This window comes from Nomia melanderi, chromosome 5, assembly GCF_051020985.1.
Source record: "Nomia melanderi isolate GNS246 chromosome 5, iyNomMela1, whole genome shotgun sequence".
In the NCBI taxonomy this organism is placed as follows: Eukaryota; Metazoa; Arthropoda; class Insecta; order Hymenoptera; family Halictidae; genus Nomia; species Nomia melanderi.
The window spans coordinates 12,722,694-12,739,153 of record NC_135003.1 but is presented as its reverse complement, the minus strand read 5'-3'; the positions used below and the strand labels follow the sequence as shown (position 1 = coordinate 12,739,153).

The window sequence follows — 16,460 nt, the reverse complement described above, 5'->3', positions numbered from 1 at the left end:
GTTCGAGATAATTCTCCCTTCTTTCACTCTCTCGACGCCGAAGGAAAACCGGAACAAAACCATCGGGTAAATTAAAAATTCTCACGGATTGACTTTCGTAATGGAATAATTGTACCATGAAGCTCGTCGAATTTGTTATTTCTCTTTTCTTCGGCGTACACTTTCTTCCCGCCACGGCTCCATTAATAGTTAGGACGTGCACTTATGCGCATACTACTTCTTTCATACTGCATTCCGCCGTTTCTTCCCTACACCGTGATTAAACTGCGGATTTTCATGCGTTTAGAAAAATTCAACGGAATTACTTATTCGTGAAAATAAACAGCATTCTTACGTTACTTCTATCATCGTCTTCCGATTCTCTGATTGTTAAAAAAATCATTGGTTCGATTTTTGCGAAACAAGGTAAAAATCGAGATTTTTATAAATATTCGCGGTTTAGTTATAATATCGACAACAGAAAGATAATATTTAATTTATACTTAAAACAAATAAATAACACTTCGTCTCCTTAAACTCACTTTAAAACTTTCGTCACGAGACCAACGCGATATTCTAAATCCAGGAATCAATGAATCAATAAAGGAATGAATAAAAAGCCGATTTTAACACTAGAACTACCAGATGGCTCAAAATGACCCATTCCTCGATATCGTTTCGTAATCACTGAAAAGGTGCGAATAGCTTTTTGAGAAATAACTAAAGAAGCTGATTAAGCAATACTTAAACTGCAACGTAAACCAATTCAAATCTTAATGAATCCACGCTTGCAGCTTCTACAAAGAAATTCTCAAAAGTCAGTTGACGCGATGGGTAGTTCTAATGTTAATAATGGAATAAAATCGTTTGGGTTTCGATCGATTTTACAGAATTCTCGTCGAAGAACTCGCGTTTGGGGCGTGACGGAGCGTGCGTCGCGGCACGAACTATAATCCAGAAATACGGCTGGAAAATGAGAAATCTATTAGGAAGTTCAGCGTGGCGTGCGTTAATTTTCTTTCAGTTCGTTCCCGAAGCGTCCAGCCGAGCTACTTGTCCGCTTCGTCATGGGCGCTTATTAAATTAACTCGTTTAATTGAACCCGTCCTTTTATTTCACGAGACGGCTGCACGTGCGCCGCGCCGGCTCCCGTAGAAACCCGTTTCCTATGGGAACAAACCGGCGCATCGCGCGTGCTTTTTCAAACGTTGTTGTATTTCGTTCGCTCTGTGCCCCCCCCCCCCCCCTCCCCCCTCTTTCTGCGTTTCTTCGTCGGCCGTGATTAACTCTAGATATATAGACTGAAGAAAGAGTTTCTCGAGCTTGCTCGGTCGTAAAGTATTCGGAATATGTTGCTCGTGTCGCGAGCGTGCAGGAAAATTATCTAATATGCAATTTGATAGCGAGTAATTTGTGATTAAACGGCGAATAAGCGAAATTGTTGTGTTTCTTTAGATACTTGTGATATAAAAGTAGCTCAAACAACTCGCAAATGAAATTGTTCCCTTTTTGATCGGTGGAAAGACATCTTAAAGAGTATTTGAAATTGTTACTTTCAATCAGTTGTAATGTAAAGAACCTTAAGCAATTTCTAAATGAAACTTTTTGTAAGTTTTAATATTTGAAATGATATAAAAATAACTTTCTAACGATATTGACTTTTCTCGTAAAAGAAATATTCCGTCGAACATTGTTTTATAATACAACAGTCGCACGATTCGAATTGAAAAAAGAAACAAGGATAAATAAGAATGAAATCAAATAGATAACGAAGAAGATGGTACACACACAAAGAAGAATGAAGAAATAGAAACGGGACGCACTGGAATAATAGTTAATCGACTTCTAAACCGTCTATCGCTTGTCTTATTACAGTCGGGGGAAAAAATGAAGGCAGTGCGGCTCGATAAAAATCCAGAAACTTCACGGTTCAGTGTATATCGGTGTATCAGTGACGCAAAGCGACTCTCGTTTGGCTGATCTGAGAATCGGGCCGAGATAAGGCTGAATATTTAGTCCGCTATAATTCAATTTACAACTGTACAACATAGTAGCACGAAATGCCGCGTTTGCCGTGCACGGCCACCGACTGGTTATTTACGGTAGCGGTGGAAAAGGAATGCGTGATTATCGATAGGCAGTACGATAACGGGGCCCGGGCTCCTTGAGATTCCGTGCCATTTGGAAATTAACAAATTGCCTTCGCGCGGGCCGAATGTATCAATTATTTCTGTGCGCCGACCAGCTTCTTCGGAATTATACGCCGCATTAATCGGAGATTATGAGGTATTTCTGACCTTCTATAGGGCAGAATTCCACAAACATGGACGAAATACGATGATAGCCCAGGATGTGAATCGGTTAATTAAAAAAGGGAAGCGTTACGAACACGACGATGCTCGTGCTTTCTTGTAAGAGAATTTTAGGAGACGGTCAGCCTTCGCGAGAGTAACATTCTTTTGCAGTCAATGAGTCGCTCAGACGCCAGTGCGGTTAATTCCACGCCTAACTAACAGCTAACATAACTTAACTAAGCCTTAATGAAATATAATGATAGCCCGGGATGTGAATCGGTTAATTAAAAAAGGGAAGCGTTACGAATATAATGATGCTTGCGCTTTCTTGGAAGAGAATTTTAGGAGACGATCAGCGTTCACCAGATATATCGAAATATATTTAATACTATAGTTTTCTAAATTTACTTTCTACTTGGAATGCGTGTAGAACCATATGATTACCAAAAATCGAGAGAGAATTAATTGAAAAGGGTAGAGGATTAGTTTAATATGAAAGACAAAAGCCTATGCGAATGTCGATTAACCGGTGACTCAAAAATGACTGTTTCTTCCGCAAGAGTCATTCGCGCAGTTAGAAACATTCGACGAAATCCAATGCAAACGGTCCGAACTTCGTGTTCGCAGTCCCGGTTGCAACACGTTAACAATTCATACAGTCCGCGCGCAGGCCGATAAATACCTAGAACAATTTCGCGCGGCGCACAATCAAAACAGCATTAATGAGAGAGGCGGGTATACTGGAACCAACATAAAATCGAACTATTAAGCGGCCGATACCGCCGTGTCCATGGGCATAAATTCTAAAAAAGGAATTCAACGCAATAATCAGCGGAGTTTAAGTTATCCCGGGACTGTCGAATCCACAAAAATCGTAGTTATTCAGGTCAGCGAGCGTGTTTATCGTCGCTCGGCACAACTCGTACCTCTTGTCACCGGCTGCATAACTCCGGAATATTTACGAACGCGGGTTGGCTACTTGTTGCTGAAAACGGAAAATCCTTTTGGTGCCGGACGCGTGGATACAATGGCGGGAGACAATCGTAGCCAAGATATACAGGGTGAATGCGAAACAGCGTTCGCAAGTTCTTGGCGTTTCCTAACGACGATAACAAATTCTAATGAGTACGGCTGAGAAGATTAGTACTTTTAAAGTAATAAACAGCTTTTTATACCAAAGTAACGGGTTATCTGTCTTGTCACTTTATACGCAAGGATTATCATAAGCGCGACGCTTTATAATAATAGCTATTATTACGAAGAAGTTGCTCGCTAAGTTACGATAAAAAGTTGTAATGAATATAGGATCGAAAACAAATGTTTTCAAAGTAATAAACAAGTTTTCATGTGAAAGTAATAGGTTATCCGTCTTTCCATTTTAAACCCGAGGATTATAATAATTACAGTTCCCTATAATAACAGTACATTATATTTCTCGATTCCCTTATAATTATATATCGCGGGAGAGCTAATATTACAACAATCTCAGTAATTATAACACTATTTCGTAACTCTGTTTGTTTCATTAGTTTCCATACTACAATAGCTCAGCAAGAAAATCACTTCGATCCTCTCTTAAACCCGTCGCCCCCTGATTTCTTTCGTAACTGCGCTCAATAGAATTACTTCGTAATGATCCACCAGCTACAAAGAATTTCCAATCCACCTATACCGACATTCACCTCAAAGCGTGACAATTCATAACAGAAAAATGCTATTCTATTCGATCTCAAAAGTATCGATGTTTACCTCACTATTTCCAATCATCTCCTCGAGTCTCTATCAATATCCAACAAGAGGTCAAATAGTTTGCAACTTGAAAAAATCCGTTTCTCCACCCACGTCTATCTACGTCTCCTCTTCGTCGTTCCTGTTCTTCGTGTTCGACCGTTCTACAAGTTAACGAACACTTTTCCGCGTTCACTGCGTACATCAGTCGATACACTGGCAGCGATCGGTTTAAATCGACGAGCGCCGAGCGTAACTGTATCCCGTGTCGCATTTTGATTAGTTTTACTATCCGGTTAACGACTGTTATTACAGCTGGCCCGTTCTGATCGATGTCGCAGGCAACAAGTCGAACGAGACGAGGCCGCAGCCCGGGGAACGCGACCGTTGCGTCCGCATCGTGGTCCGGAGCTCATCCGTCCCGCGAGAGCGTATAACCGGTGCTCCGTAATTCCAGGCTAATTGCCGACAGCTAACTCCTCGGCATCGATAGGATACGCGGCGCATTATGTCGTGATGGGTATCGCGCGTCGGATAATTTCTGAAATTAAGTCATCATCGCCGTACAACCGCGAAACATTTTTCGCGCACGTTCGCTCGCTCGCCGAGGAAGTCCGCCACGCCGCCATTTTCTTTTCGTTTTTCGCGCCCACTCTCGTGAAGCGTGCTGCTCCTATTGGCGACCGCTAAGCGCACGCTTCCGTAGCTTTGCGGAAATAGCGAGCACGGTGACATTTTCCTGTGCAACATTGATGCTTCTAGGATCTTCAGGGTTTTAGGAAATGTTTGTGTCTTCTGAATCTTTTTTGTGAACGTTTGTTGAATATTCTTTGGGAAACTAAATATGAGAAATATTCTTTGGGAATTAGGGTTTTTGAAGTATGGTATATTATAAAGTAGGTTTGTTAATGTATTTTCATCCTGGTTTAACTCCTAGCCCATAGAATGGGGTTGATACAGTTTCGAAACTGAATTTAATAAATATGCCTGGGAATATTCAATTTTTATGTTTCAATTTCTGTGTGTATATTTCTGGAAGTAGTTGTAAAAGAAGTGTTGATATAATATTATATAAATGAAGAATCAAAAATTAATCTTTTTCGTCGTCAGAATGTATCTTTTAAAAATGATTTCCGCAGTTGAAAGTATGAATCGGTCGAGGAAGAAATGTTACGCGTACAATAATGTTCGTAGTGTGTAGACTGCGCGCACTTTTCCTCGAGAATCGTCTGAAATAGAAGTAAACGTAAAAGGTTGCCGGCGTATCAGGGTTAACCGCAGATTTTTATCAGAAGATTGATCACTATTCCCAGAAAATCGTTCACGGTGCTTCGCAAACATCGCTGTTTGCTCTGGCGCGAGAAGATTGATACCGATGCTTCTTCCTATAATCTCGTTGCAATCTCCCTGAGTGCTCGGAACATCCAATTAACTGTTGCTTACGTAGTTGTGAAACAATTGTTATCTTAAACGGTACGATACGACGCGATATTAATGTAATAATCGACAAACTCCTTAGCCACTGTGATCAAAAGAACTCCAAGGGAACACGGCAAATTAAATCACGTAACGAAGTTTTTAATTAAAACAGCTAACAGGAGTACACAAGCAATATTCGACAACGATTAATAAAAAGAAAGTTATCAATATTCATCCTTCGTGGTGTTTAGGAACTTTGACGTTAGTTTGCTAGCTACACCGAATTCCCTTTATAAGCTGCCAGAATCTCGCAACTTCCAGCCATTACTGTTCCCAAACTAATTCAACATCCGGTGAACTCCTTTTATAAGCGTTCGAAAGAACCTCGGAGAACTTACACAACATCACGTCTAACAAAATGTCTCCTAACTTTCCTCTGCTCATTTATCTCATTAAATTGTCTATGCATTCGTTAAACCAATTACCAATTCAAATACAGCGAGCCTCGCAATCCAGTCTTCGTACTAAAACAATATTAGAATTTTCACGTGATAACTAAAAATCCCTTCTCTTCCTACCCAAACACACTGAATTCCAATTTATTCTTCTAATACAGCAGACTTCGGCACTCCATAACTTACTTCATCGTCAACTCTCCTCTCGCGTTTCCCCCGATAAGGAACAATGAAAGTTCGCTCCCGAGAATTTCCTTTCCCCTGACAATTTCCACGGTTGATTCAATTTTGCTTTAAACAAACGCTCCTCTCGTTCCGCGCGCAGGTATCCTCTAGGTATTTCTATTGCGATGAAATAACTACCGGAACGCGTCCCGTCCCCGTAGTTTACTTTTTTTTCCGCCGCGTGCGGCGCACCGTGTGCCAGCTATGGCGCGACACCCCGCGACACCAACCGCCTGGTCGCGCCACACGCGGCGTCGCTCCTTTATGGCGCTTGACGAAGAGGAATGCGCGATTATCGACAGATACGACGATAAATGCCAGCCGCAGAAAGATTGCAGTTCGTTTTAGAAGCTCGCCGATTTGCCTTGTCGAGGCAGACCGGCTGGCCGGCCGCTTTCTCGTTCGGTCCGCGACCTTCTTTCGCAACCGGCGATCGCGCTAGGCTGCGTGCCCGCGTTGTTATTGAATCGCTGAATTCTTCGTGGAAATCGGCCGCCGATAACCGATCGCTCCGAGGAACTTTGACAAATTTCGTAACACGTGGCAAGCTGAAGCTTTCTGACCCCTCGCCTTGCGACTGCGTGAAGATTTTGAAGAGAATTTAGCAAAGATACGTATTATTGAATTCCGTCGAATTCAAATTGAATATTGTTCTTCTGGTAGCTATAGTTATACTGTGGAGCGAACGTCGACGTAGAATGTACTTAGAATTTTCCTCTTTGTTCGATAAATTGTTGATAGTAAAGTGAATCGATGGAATAAGGGGTTCACACGTTTACTTGCACGGTGGTCGCCGATAACTGCAAGTTGCTTAAGAGCAAATTGTAATAAAAAGATTAGTGATGAGAATAGTTAGTGACATAAGTAAGAATCATTGATAATTCCACTTAATTTCTGACCCTCTGAGGATCACTAAAACTGTAATTATAATTTATACAAGTGATACAGTTGTTGAAATTATAATCGCAATTGGATATAAGGAAAATTGAGCACAACGTAGTGACTGGATTAAAGTCGAATGTACCTCGGCATAAGAGAACTGTGATGATACGATCTTCGAGTTATCGTTGGAAACGAAAGTTAAGAGTGAAATTTACGTCTATAATAAGCAAAGGTTACGGCGACGACATCTGATATTCGATTGGAATCGTCTGGCACGAGATTTTTCAAACATTTACATTTTTTTGCATAATACTGAAAATACGTTCGACGGTTACGGTGAAAGTCCCCTTTTGACGAGAGGAATGAAAAAAACTGCAACGTCGTCCCGCATAATCTTTCTCGAAGGAGCCGCACTCTGATATAGGATTATATAAATTGCTGTCACGTCAGCCCTGTTGCTCCACGGTGGAAAGGACGGATCTTCCTTTATTTCTCGTGGCCGCGTTACGAAATACCGGCGACGCGACGTGTCTGTGAAGGATCGATCGAACGACAGAATCCGACTGGGTCGATCGTAATCGAATGGAAAGCAACCGAATCCGCCGGCTGAATGAGTCGCACGAATCGAGAATGTATCCGCTCGATTATTCCCATGACTTTTTGCTCTCGGGAAATGACCAATAACCGCGTCGTACCGTAAATTCGGGCCCTCTTGACCCATTTTGCAAATGTGTTTACGCTCGAGGGACACGAGAAAAATAAATTACTAAGAATGTTTATTTCAATCTCGCGGCACCAGCTGCGTTCGATCGAATCTATAAGATTTCCATGCATTTTGCCAATAATATTCTATGACCTGAAGGAACACGTTTAATCTTTTTCGTTTCTAAGGGTAGTTTGATGAATATTATTTTTTAGACTGATTATCTTGTACAGTAATTATTTCTAAATTTTAAAATAATTTTAATACCGACGAAGATTTAATCCTTCATTGAACTTCTCTTTTATCTCGAAAATAACCAATATAATATTCTAAATATTAAAATAACAATTTTAACATTGATAAAAATTCAACCTTTCATTCAAATTCTATTTATCTCGAAAGTAACCTATATAATCTCCTAAGTATCAAAATAACAATTTCAATGTCCATAAAGATTTAACCTTTCATTAAACTTCTCATCTCAAATGCAACCTATGCAACCTTTCCACATTATTTTTCAGTTCTTCTCAAACCAGATGCTCCCTGAATCCTACGTATTAATTTCTCCGAAAAACAAGCTTCAAATGACAAACAACTGCCCTATACTTTTGACGTATATTTCTCGCGATAGAATCATCCCTTCCTCATTTGCCCCTGTCCCTTTTACGCCAGCCGTCGCACGGCACGCCCTGTATATAGACATAAAATGTTTAGCCAATGTTGGCAGCGTGAGGCGCACGAAAAGAAAAATCAAACGGCGTGATACGATCGTCATCGTCGCGTCGGTCGAAAAGTCAGCAGCTGCTGCCAGATGCACATTTGTTTCAGACAGTCCAGTCTTCGTAGGGGGGAAGTCTCGAATTAGGCAATCTTCACGTTTCTCGTGAACGCCGAGGAAAGTCTTTAACGACTCCGATGTTCCGGCCCATCTGCCACGGACGGTCTATTCCTTGAACTGCTCGATAGACTACGATAAGAAATGACGGGCTGCGGCTGAAATAGCATAGCTCCCGTCTCAAGCTCGCTACAATTGCACCAAAGAATATTTCGAACGTTTGATTCGATGCTTTCGAATGCTGTTTAACACTGGAACAACTGTAAAACGAAGCTTCTCGATTTTCTTATTTCGCGACTGTTGATATTTTAGATGCGTGAAATGTCTAGAATGACTCGAAAAATATATATTCATTTATTACCATTAAATAATTATGTTTGATAGTGTCACTTCGATACAATGAATGTATGAAGAAACCGAAGAAAATCCATTGTTACAATTTTTAAGGATGTATTGTGTTAAACATTCGGTTGTTTTGGTATGGAAATAGTACACGTTGCATAGATCGTGTGATATAGTTAGTGAATATTATATAATTTGAATGAAACAATTAGCGAACGTTATACAGTTTGGATGAAGTCATATTTCAAATTGCAGATGAAATTTTAACAAGCATATGATGTTGGTTCTCAATCGAACTGAGATAAAACTGTTTGTTATTAATATTCATTCGATCCAAACATTAGAATAATTATAATAGTTCCTATTTCACTGATATGGTTTCGATGAATTTCACGAATGAAAATTAATTTGAATATTCTCAGAAATTGATTAATCCGTGTAATATTAATTTCGTGGTTCCCCGCTGCAGGTTAATATTTCTACGTCCCTTGAAATAATGTTTGATATTCTAAGATTAAGAACTGTCTTTGACGAAGGTCTTTTCTTCTTGCAGGAGGCAACAACTCGAACAGTCGGTGTACTGCGAGTCAGAACCCCGGCGTAATGCGGTGGAAGACGATAGACAAGATGTCGGAGGTAACCCGGAAAAAATCAAAGTAAGAACGAACATAATTATTTCATAGTCACTCTAAAATATCTGGGAAAAAAAACGCTACTTACGATTACACGTACCATGTATACCTAACTGTTTCCTGTATCTTGTTCTCTTGAATTTTTGCTTCCCCGGAATCTCTTAATAACATCTGCTTCCGTAATTACAGTCTCCATTTTATACGTGGAAAACCGACGGTTACAACATGCACCGTATGATTAGGCATACCGTCATAAAACAATACCATTGATTTGAAAGGAATTATGCACCGAACGGGGCCAATATTACCTGTTATTAAGTCTCGAAAATTGCACGAATATTCTGCACTGAGAACGTACAAATTGAATGATTTCTTCGTCAATCTCGTGAACCTTCGACTTTTATTTCTCATTTGAAGAAAGAAGCAGTGGTGAAATTCGTATGAATATTCACGGCGCTTCCAATGTTGCAAGAATTTAATAAAAATAACAATACCACGGGTAGAATGTGATGGAAAGTAATAGAACTGTTGAAAATATTTTATCACTTCGTATTGCTCCCGCGTTTCTCTGTGAGATTTATTTTCCAACGAATTCTATGTTATTCCGTACTTAATAAATGCGCGATAGTATTTACGAGATATGTTACGTTGCCCATAATTGGAATAATTAAATGAGAGATATGCGATGCGGACGTTTCTTTTCATTTCTCGAATCATTTTCGCTGGTCCGGGCAAATACAGTGCTGTCTCCCGGTATGACATTCCATTTATGAAAAGACGTTTCTACTCGCCCTTTTTGTGATCATTTCAGTAGCTCGCTATTCATAAAATCTGAGCGAGAGACAGAAAATCGAAATTTCATATTTGTAGTCCGACATTAAAACGTGATACGCGCGGTCCTTCTAATTTCACGGCACACCGGTTTTAATATTGTATCAACGGCGAAAGATCACGCTGTTGTAAATCCAGGAATTATATGATAATTGAATAAAATTCGCCTGCCTCCACAAACATATTAAACTCGTACTAAATTCAGAGTCGTCTCGTGTGAATTTGGTAAAATTCCATTTTAGCAAATATCCTTTAAAAGATACACATTCAGTGTAATAATTTCGTACACCATCGTAGCAGCAATGTAAATAAACAAAATAATTATATACAATACAAAATAATATATGCCTAACCCTCTGAATTATAATTTTTATATATTTATTTTCATCAAAGTTTCATTTTAAAAAATGTAAAAAAATATTCTTTAAAAGATACACATTCAGTGTAATAATTTCGTGCACCAACGCAGTAGCAACGTAAATAAACAAAGTAATCATAAACAATAAAAGTGCCTCCGCGTCTATATCTTGTCAAAGGAATAATATATTTCTAACCCCCCGAATTATAATTTTTATTCATTTTCATCAAAGTTTCTCATTTACAATCTATTAAAAAAGATCCTATGTTTATCATAAATTTATATCCATACTAACCGTCAAACACCGTTCAAAGACTGATGGTATCTATTTCTCCAGAAAAGTGAAAAACCGAATTAACAGATATTCGTGCCATTTAGTTTCAAGCCGGTACCAAGAGCTTTATTTAATGCCGTAACTTCGGGACTCGAGTGAAGTTCGGAAGCTTGAAAACGCACGAAAGACATAATTCCAGTTGGAAAGATGAAATCCTCTTAGCCGATGGTATTGCTCGAATAATTGCATTCATTAAAGGGTTTTGTTCCAGAGCACGACGCAAGATCTGTTCGAACTGCTGGAAAGGGTGCAGAGTTCGCGTCTCGACGATCAACGATGCGTCCTTCCGCCATACTTCTCGCAGGTGAGTGCCGCATTCAGATGTGCCCGTTGCACAGAACGAAACCAATACTTTCTGAAAGCTTGAAGGGGTAGAAGGAATACAATTAAGGTTATAACACGATACCGGCACCCGTATGCACTCTAGATATCATCTCGCCCCGTCAGAACGGCTGGATAGAATTTCTCGTGTTTACTGCGGTGGCCGGATGACGACCTCGTAAAATCATCATCAAAATTAACGACAATTTATATCTCCATACCGCCTCCCACGCTCGCGTTAAACCGTTTTTTCCCCTCGTACGAGCGAACACGATTCGCGTATAAACAGCTTCCACTTTTTGTTTGTTTGCTGTAAGCTTTTATTGAAGAATACAGAGCGTTGCGCGTAAAACGGCATTATATTGGCCATAGAACTTGATCTACGGCGAATCTGTACGCGTTCGAATAAACCGCTCTTCTAAATTTATATTTCGACGCTACGGGTTAAAAGACGGGACGATGTAAATGGAAAGTGAGCGAAGTCTTCGCGAGTAAATTGAAAATCGTTTATAATTCGCTCAAGGTTGCGAGGTCGAGTCAGATCCGCGATGAAAGTTTTCAACCGAGGAAACTAAATGTTATTCATTTTTCATACAAATGAAATATTACTCATCTAATCTTGAACCTTTAGGGTGAAGACACGGAATAAGCATCAAACTCTTTTCTATTTCTACTAAATTATTAGCGATAAAGTTTCTATCGAGCACAGTTACGAAAGAAATCATAGGGCAAGGGGCAAAGTTTAAAAAATCTCCACGGTCCAACTGTTAACCCGCCATTCAATTGTAACTGAATGATCTCGTCAATTGTGAATCACAGTGGCAAGAACAGATGTCGCTTAAAGGGTACAAGGATCTAGCACTTAGAATTTTATTGCGCTTTCGAAATCGTTTAATAGACAGGCTCGATTCTCGTTTACGCATTCAGTGGAACCGGTAGGGATCCCGCGGAACCAGAATCCCAATCTGTCCGCCACAAATGACTCGAAGATAAATGAACGCCATCGTCCACGGTGCGAGTAGCAAAAAGCTTCAGGACGAATCATTTGGTCACAGACCGCTTGAATTTCAATCGCTATCGCTCGCTTTGTCTGTCACTGCGGTATAGTGTCTATAAAGTTTTCGGTTCACCGCACCGGTTGCCCGAGGGAGAATCGCGCCAGTCACGTGCTAAACTGCCCCGAGTTTGGGGTTCGGAGCAGCCGAAAGTGTACAGTTGCGGTGACCATTCATCCTCCTGTCATCCTTTCGTCTCGCGGTGATCAATTAGTTCATCGATGTTTCTCCTCGTCGACGAGGCCGGCAAATTTTTCTGATGATCACCATGACTCGGCGGAATCGCGAATCGTTTGTCGACGGATACTTCAGGGTTACTCATACATGACCAATGAGTCAGAGGGTAGAAGTCGGAGAATTGGGTATCGTTTGTGGCGTGGAAAACAGGATGTTGACAAGAATCATGAAAAATGGCTTTTCGTATTCTTCTCTTAGAACGGTAACGACAGTTCATTGATTTTAAAGGAAGTCGTTTGAACGATATGAAGATTTTTAATGTTATGGAAAGGTTATTCATACGATCGTGTATTTGAAATGTTTATTTTGCATCTATTGATTATTTATTTATATTAATTCTTTGCACTCGGAAGGTGACTCTCAGTCACCACTGGGTTTGATACAGTAGAATTATAATGTTTGATGTTTAACCCTTTGAACTCTGTAGGCTCCAATATTGCACCAGTTATAATATTAAATATTTTAATCAATCTTAAAGAAGCTACCCTAAAATTATTCGATTTTCCAGACATCCAAATTTTGTACTAAGAAGGAAAATAAAATTCGCTAGGAACACTATAAAAATTAGTTTCAGTTGCTGATAGATTACAAAACAACCTGAAGTGCTAAGGGTTAATACTAAACTTTGCATAACGCATCATTATGTGAAATATCAAAGTAAAATACTTTTGTCCCTTAATTTATCGATTAAATTATTTACATTGGTCGCAACGTGCATTGTCTATATTTTATTAAAGACTGTTGGATATTTCTAGCAAAAAACTTTCGAGTGCAAGGAATTAATGTAATTATATATTTGTATTCATGAATTATTGCGCTACGTTCAGCAGATATAAATGTTTCAAGTGAAATATTCTCGTTTGCGTTGCGGAGAAAATTCTGTAGATTGATATGAGAACTTTTGCAAGCATTTGCGAGACACAAGGTGTGTCTGTGAAATTCGCTTGTCACAAAAATGTTCGGTACATCCTATCCTGCTTCTGTAGCTTTTGCATCTGGTGTCCAAATGCAACATCCGTTATCATGTGTCCAACACGTGTTGGTGACATCGTGAGAAACTGGGATTCGCGAACGTTTTATCTCGTTCTTCCAGATGTTCCGGAAATCCGTTTGGTAGATCAGGAATCTTCTATTTATCGATATAGTAGATTTTCCATTCGTTGACTGTTGGTAAGGCCGGTAGGTAAGGGTAACTCAGTGACTGTCGGTAAACGTATACGTTCTGTCGAATAGTAGGGGATCTACTTTTCCAGTTGTGAGCGATATAGCTAGCCCGGTATTTTTTCACCACTTATGTTTTACCATGTGTAAAATATAGACCAGAATTTACAAAGTGCAAAATTACAAATTTATATATTATATGCAGAGTGATTCATGAATATATGTCAGTACTTTAACAGAAATCTGCCCAAAACAAGTAAAAAATGTCATATGAACATATGTCCTTCCAGTTGATTTCCGTTGGTCATTTTAGCAAATGTGTACATATTCATTTTGTTGTTTTACAACGATGCAAAATTTATTCTACATCATATTGATGAACATTGTTTGTAAACATTAGATACGGTTAGGATGTATTAAAGCGTGTTCAAAAGCGTGTATTATGATAGAATGTTTCTTTCGCTTATGCATCAAATTGCAGGACGATTGCTCCGTTCATCAAAATTTTTACGATGCCAATTAAAAGCAAATGTATTCACGAGTAGTACATAACCGTTCACTCTTGTAGCTTGTAATTTTATTTTCAGATATACAATAGCTTCAATGTATACTTTTTAACGCGTTAAACGCCGTGTCGGTCTCCGATGACCGACACTTCTGAACTGCTCGGCAAACATTACAATATGCAAGACGACTGCTACCGACTAAAGATATTTAATAATAAAAATAACTTAACAATAGTGTAATTTAAGAATTCCGATGCCAAATAATTGATAATTGTTCCTATTTACCTTTGCTACGAGGGAACAAGTCATGCATAAAACGTTCAAGATTCTCGTGACGTTTAACGAAAATATGTCTCACGAACGAAGCTCCAAATTAAAATCATACAAATCAACTGATAATATTACCAAGAAAATCGTCTAAATTACAGTACTTTCAACGGTGATACTGAAAAAAGAGAAATGTTCAAACATCTCGCGCATTCGAAGAATCCGCAATTCGAAGACAACGCACGGGCTACGGATTCCCTTTGTCTTCTCCTCCACTATTGTCGATTCAGGTGGCGGATAAAAGTTGGAAATGCGGGCCGGCGTTATTGGTAAAACGAGGTGCACATGCGATCCTCAGGATGTGAGGGGGAGAAGCGCGTTTCCGGCCGTGCAGGTACGCGCGCCGGAAGTGCCGGTTGAACCACCACGATCGGTCGCGATGGCGCGACTTTAACCGAACGCCCGGGAAGATTTTCAGATTTCTGGCCCTGCTCGTTGCCCGTGAAGATCGTAGATTCGTGTTTGACGACGTTCACGGTACACAACGGGTTATTGTGGCCCCCCCTCCTGTTCCCACGTGGGAATGACCCCGAAACCAGCTTGTAGCCGAAGTCGAACTTGACATCGTTACGCTTTCAGTGCGTTACGAAATCGTTATCTCCGCCACGGAAAAAGTATTACTATGGTTAACATCAGAACTGCCGAGCACTCGTTAGAATTAACATTTCATTCCCATACAGAATGTAACAATTCATTTCTCTCGACTTTTTCGGATGTTCGTTATAGTATTGAAATGAAACTATATATTTGGAATATTTCGTTACGCTTTCGGCGCATTACGAAATCGTTATCTCCGCCACGGAAAAAGTATTATTATGGTTAACATCAGAACTGCCGAGCACTTGTTAGGATTAACATTTCATTTTCATATAGATTGTAACAATGCATTTTTTAAAAAACTATATATTTTGAAGAGTATTTCGGGTATTGAACGCTTTTAAGATATTAATAATTACGAAATGGGGAAATAAAACATTTGGAGGGGTACCATAATTCTCGTGTTAAAAGCTGAATGTACTCTGATGATGCTTGTTGCATTGTTTTCTCTTTTTTTTGTTTTCTTTTGCGCAGCACATACCGGACGAGTTTATTTTCGGACGACGATAAACTTCAATTTAGATTAGAAGAAAAAATGCGAGACTACTGCCGACGTTCTGTAATTTGTTTTGTGGTAGATATCGTTGGAAGGAAAGTGTGATTAAGAAAAATTTGAATGCGTTTCCACGCTGCTGTTGTTTGAAACGCGACTTTGTATTTTGAGCTACTACGGTATCTTTGGATTTTTGAGAATTTTGTTTTGTTGTTGTTAATTTTATTGTTATCCTCTGTTACTGTACTGTTATTGTACATTATTGAAAATTGTTGAAAATTTGGGTTTCGATTAACTGTGATATAACAAGTTCGGTGTACTTGAGATTGAATTTTTGTTACATTGAATTCTGGACAGTGTGACAATTTATTGTACACGAAGATCGATTGGGAGCACGGAAAATACTTTTCAAATGATTCGATACATTTTGTAGCGGTGATAAATTTATCTGGCCGATAACGTGAACCTTGGAAATCTGATACACGGAACCGAATTTTGTGTTCACGCCCATTCAGTATTTCGGTGGCAAAGCTGGTCTCAGTATCAGTATAACAAAGAGTCCCTGTTCTACAACCGGCGACAGCTTTGTGTCAATAAGTGGTGAATATACATATATTTGATCAAATATATATATATTTCAGAACCGATGGTACCTTTCACATTTCGATATGTTTTACTAAGCAAACCGTAATATTACACCTTTATTTCAATCTCAGTCATAATTCTACACAAAGAATTAAAAAACT

The 16,460-nt window shown here is 39.4% G+C and overlaps 1 protein-coding gene across 10 annotated transcripts in view; it reads left to right on the top strand.

The window, feature by feature from the left end:
* Positions 1-16,460, top strand: part of LOC116425156 (Rap GTPase activating protein 1) — a 256,513-nt gene that overhangs the window by 152,344 nt on the left and 87,709 nt on the right. For all 10 annotated transcript variants that reach the window (XM_031972475.2, XM_031972483.2, XM_031972502.2 and 7 more), the window contains 2 exons: positions 9,416-9,518; positions 11,229-11,321. In XM_031972475.2, the coding sequence (XP_031828335.1) occupies positions 9,416-9,518; positions 11,229-11,321 (196 nt within the window). The remainder of the gene's footprint in view (positions 1-9,415; positions 9,519-11,228; positions 11,322-16,460) is intronic.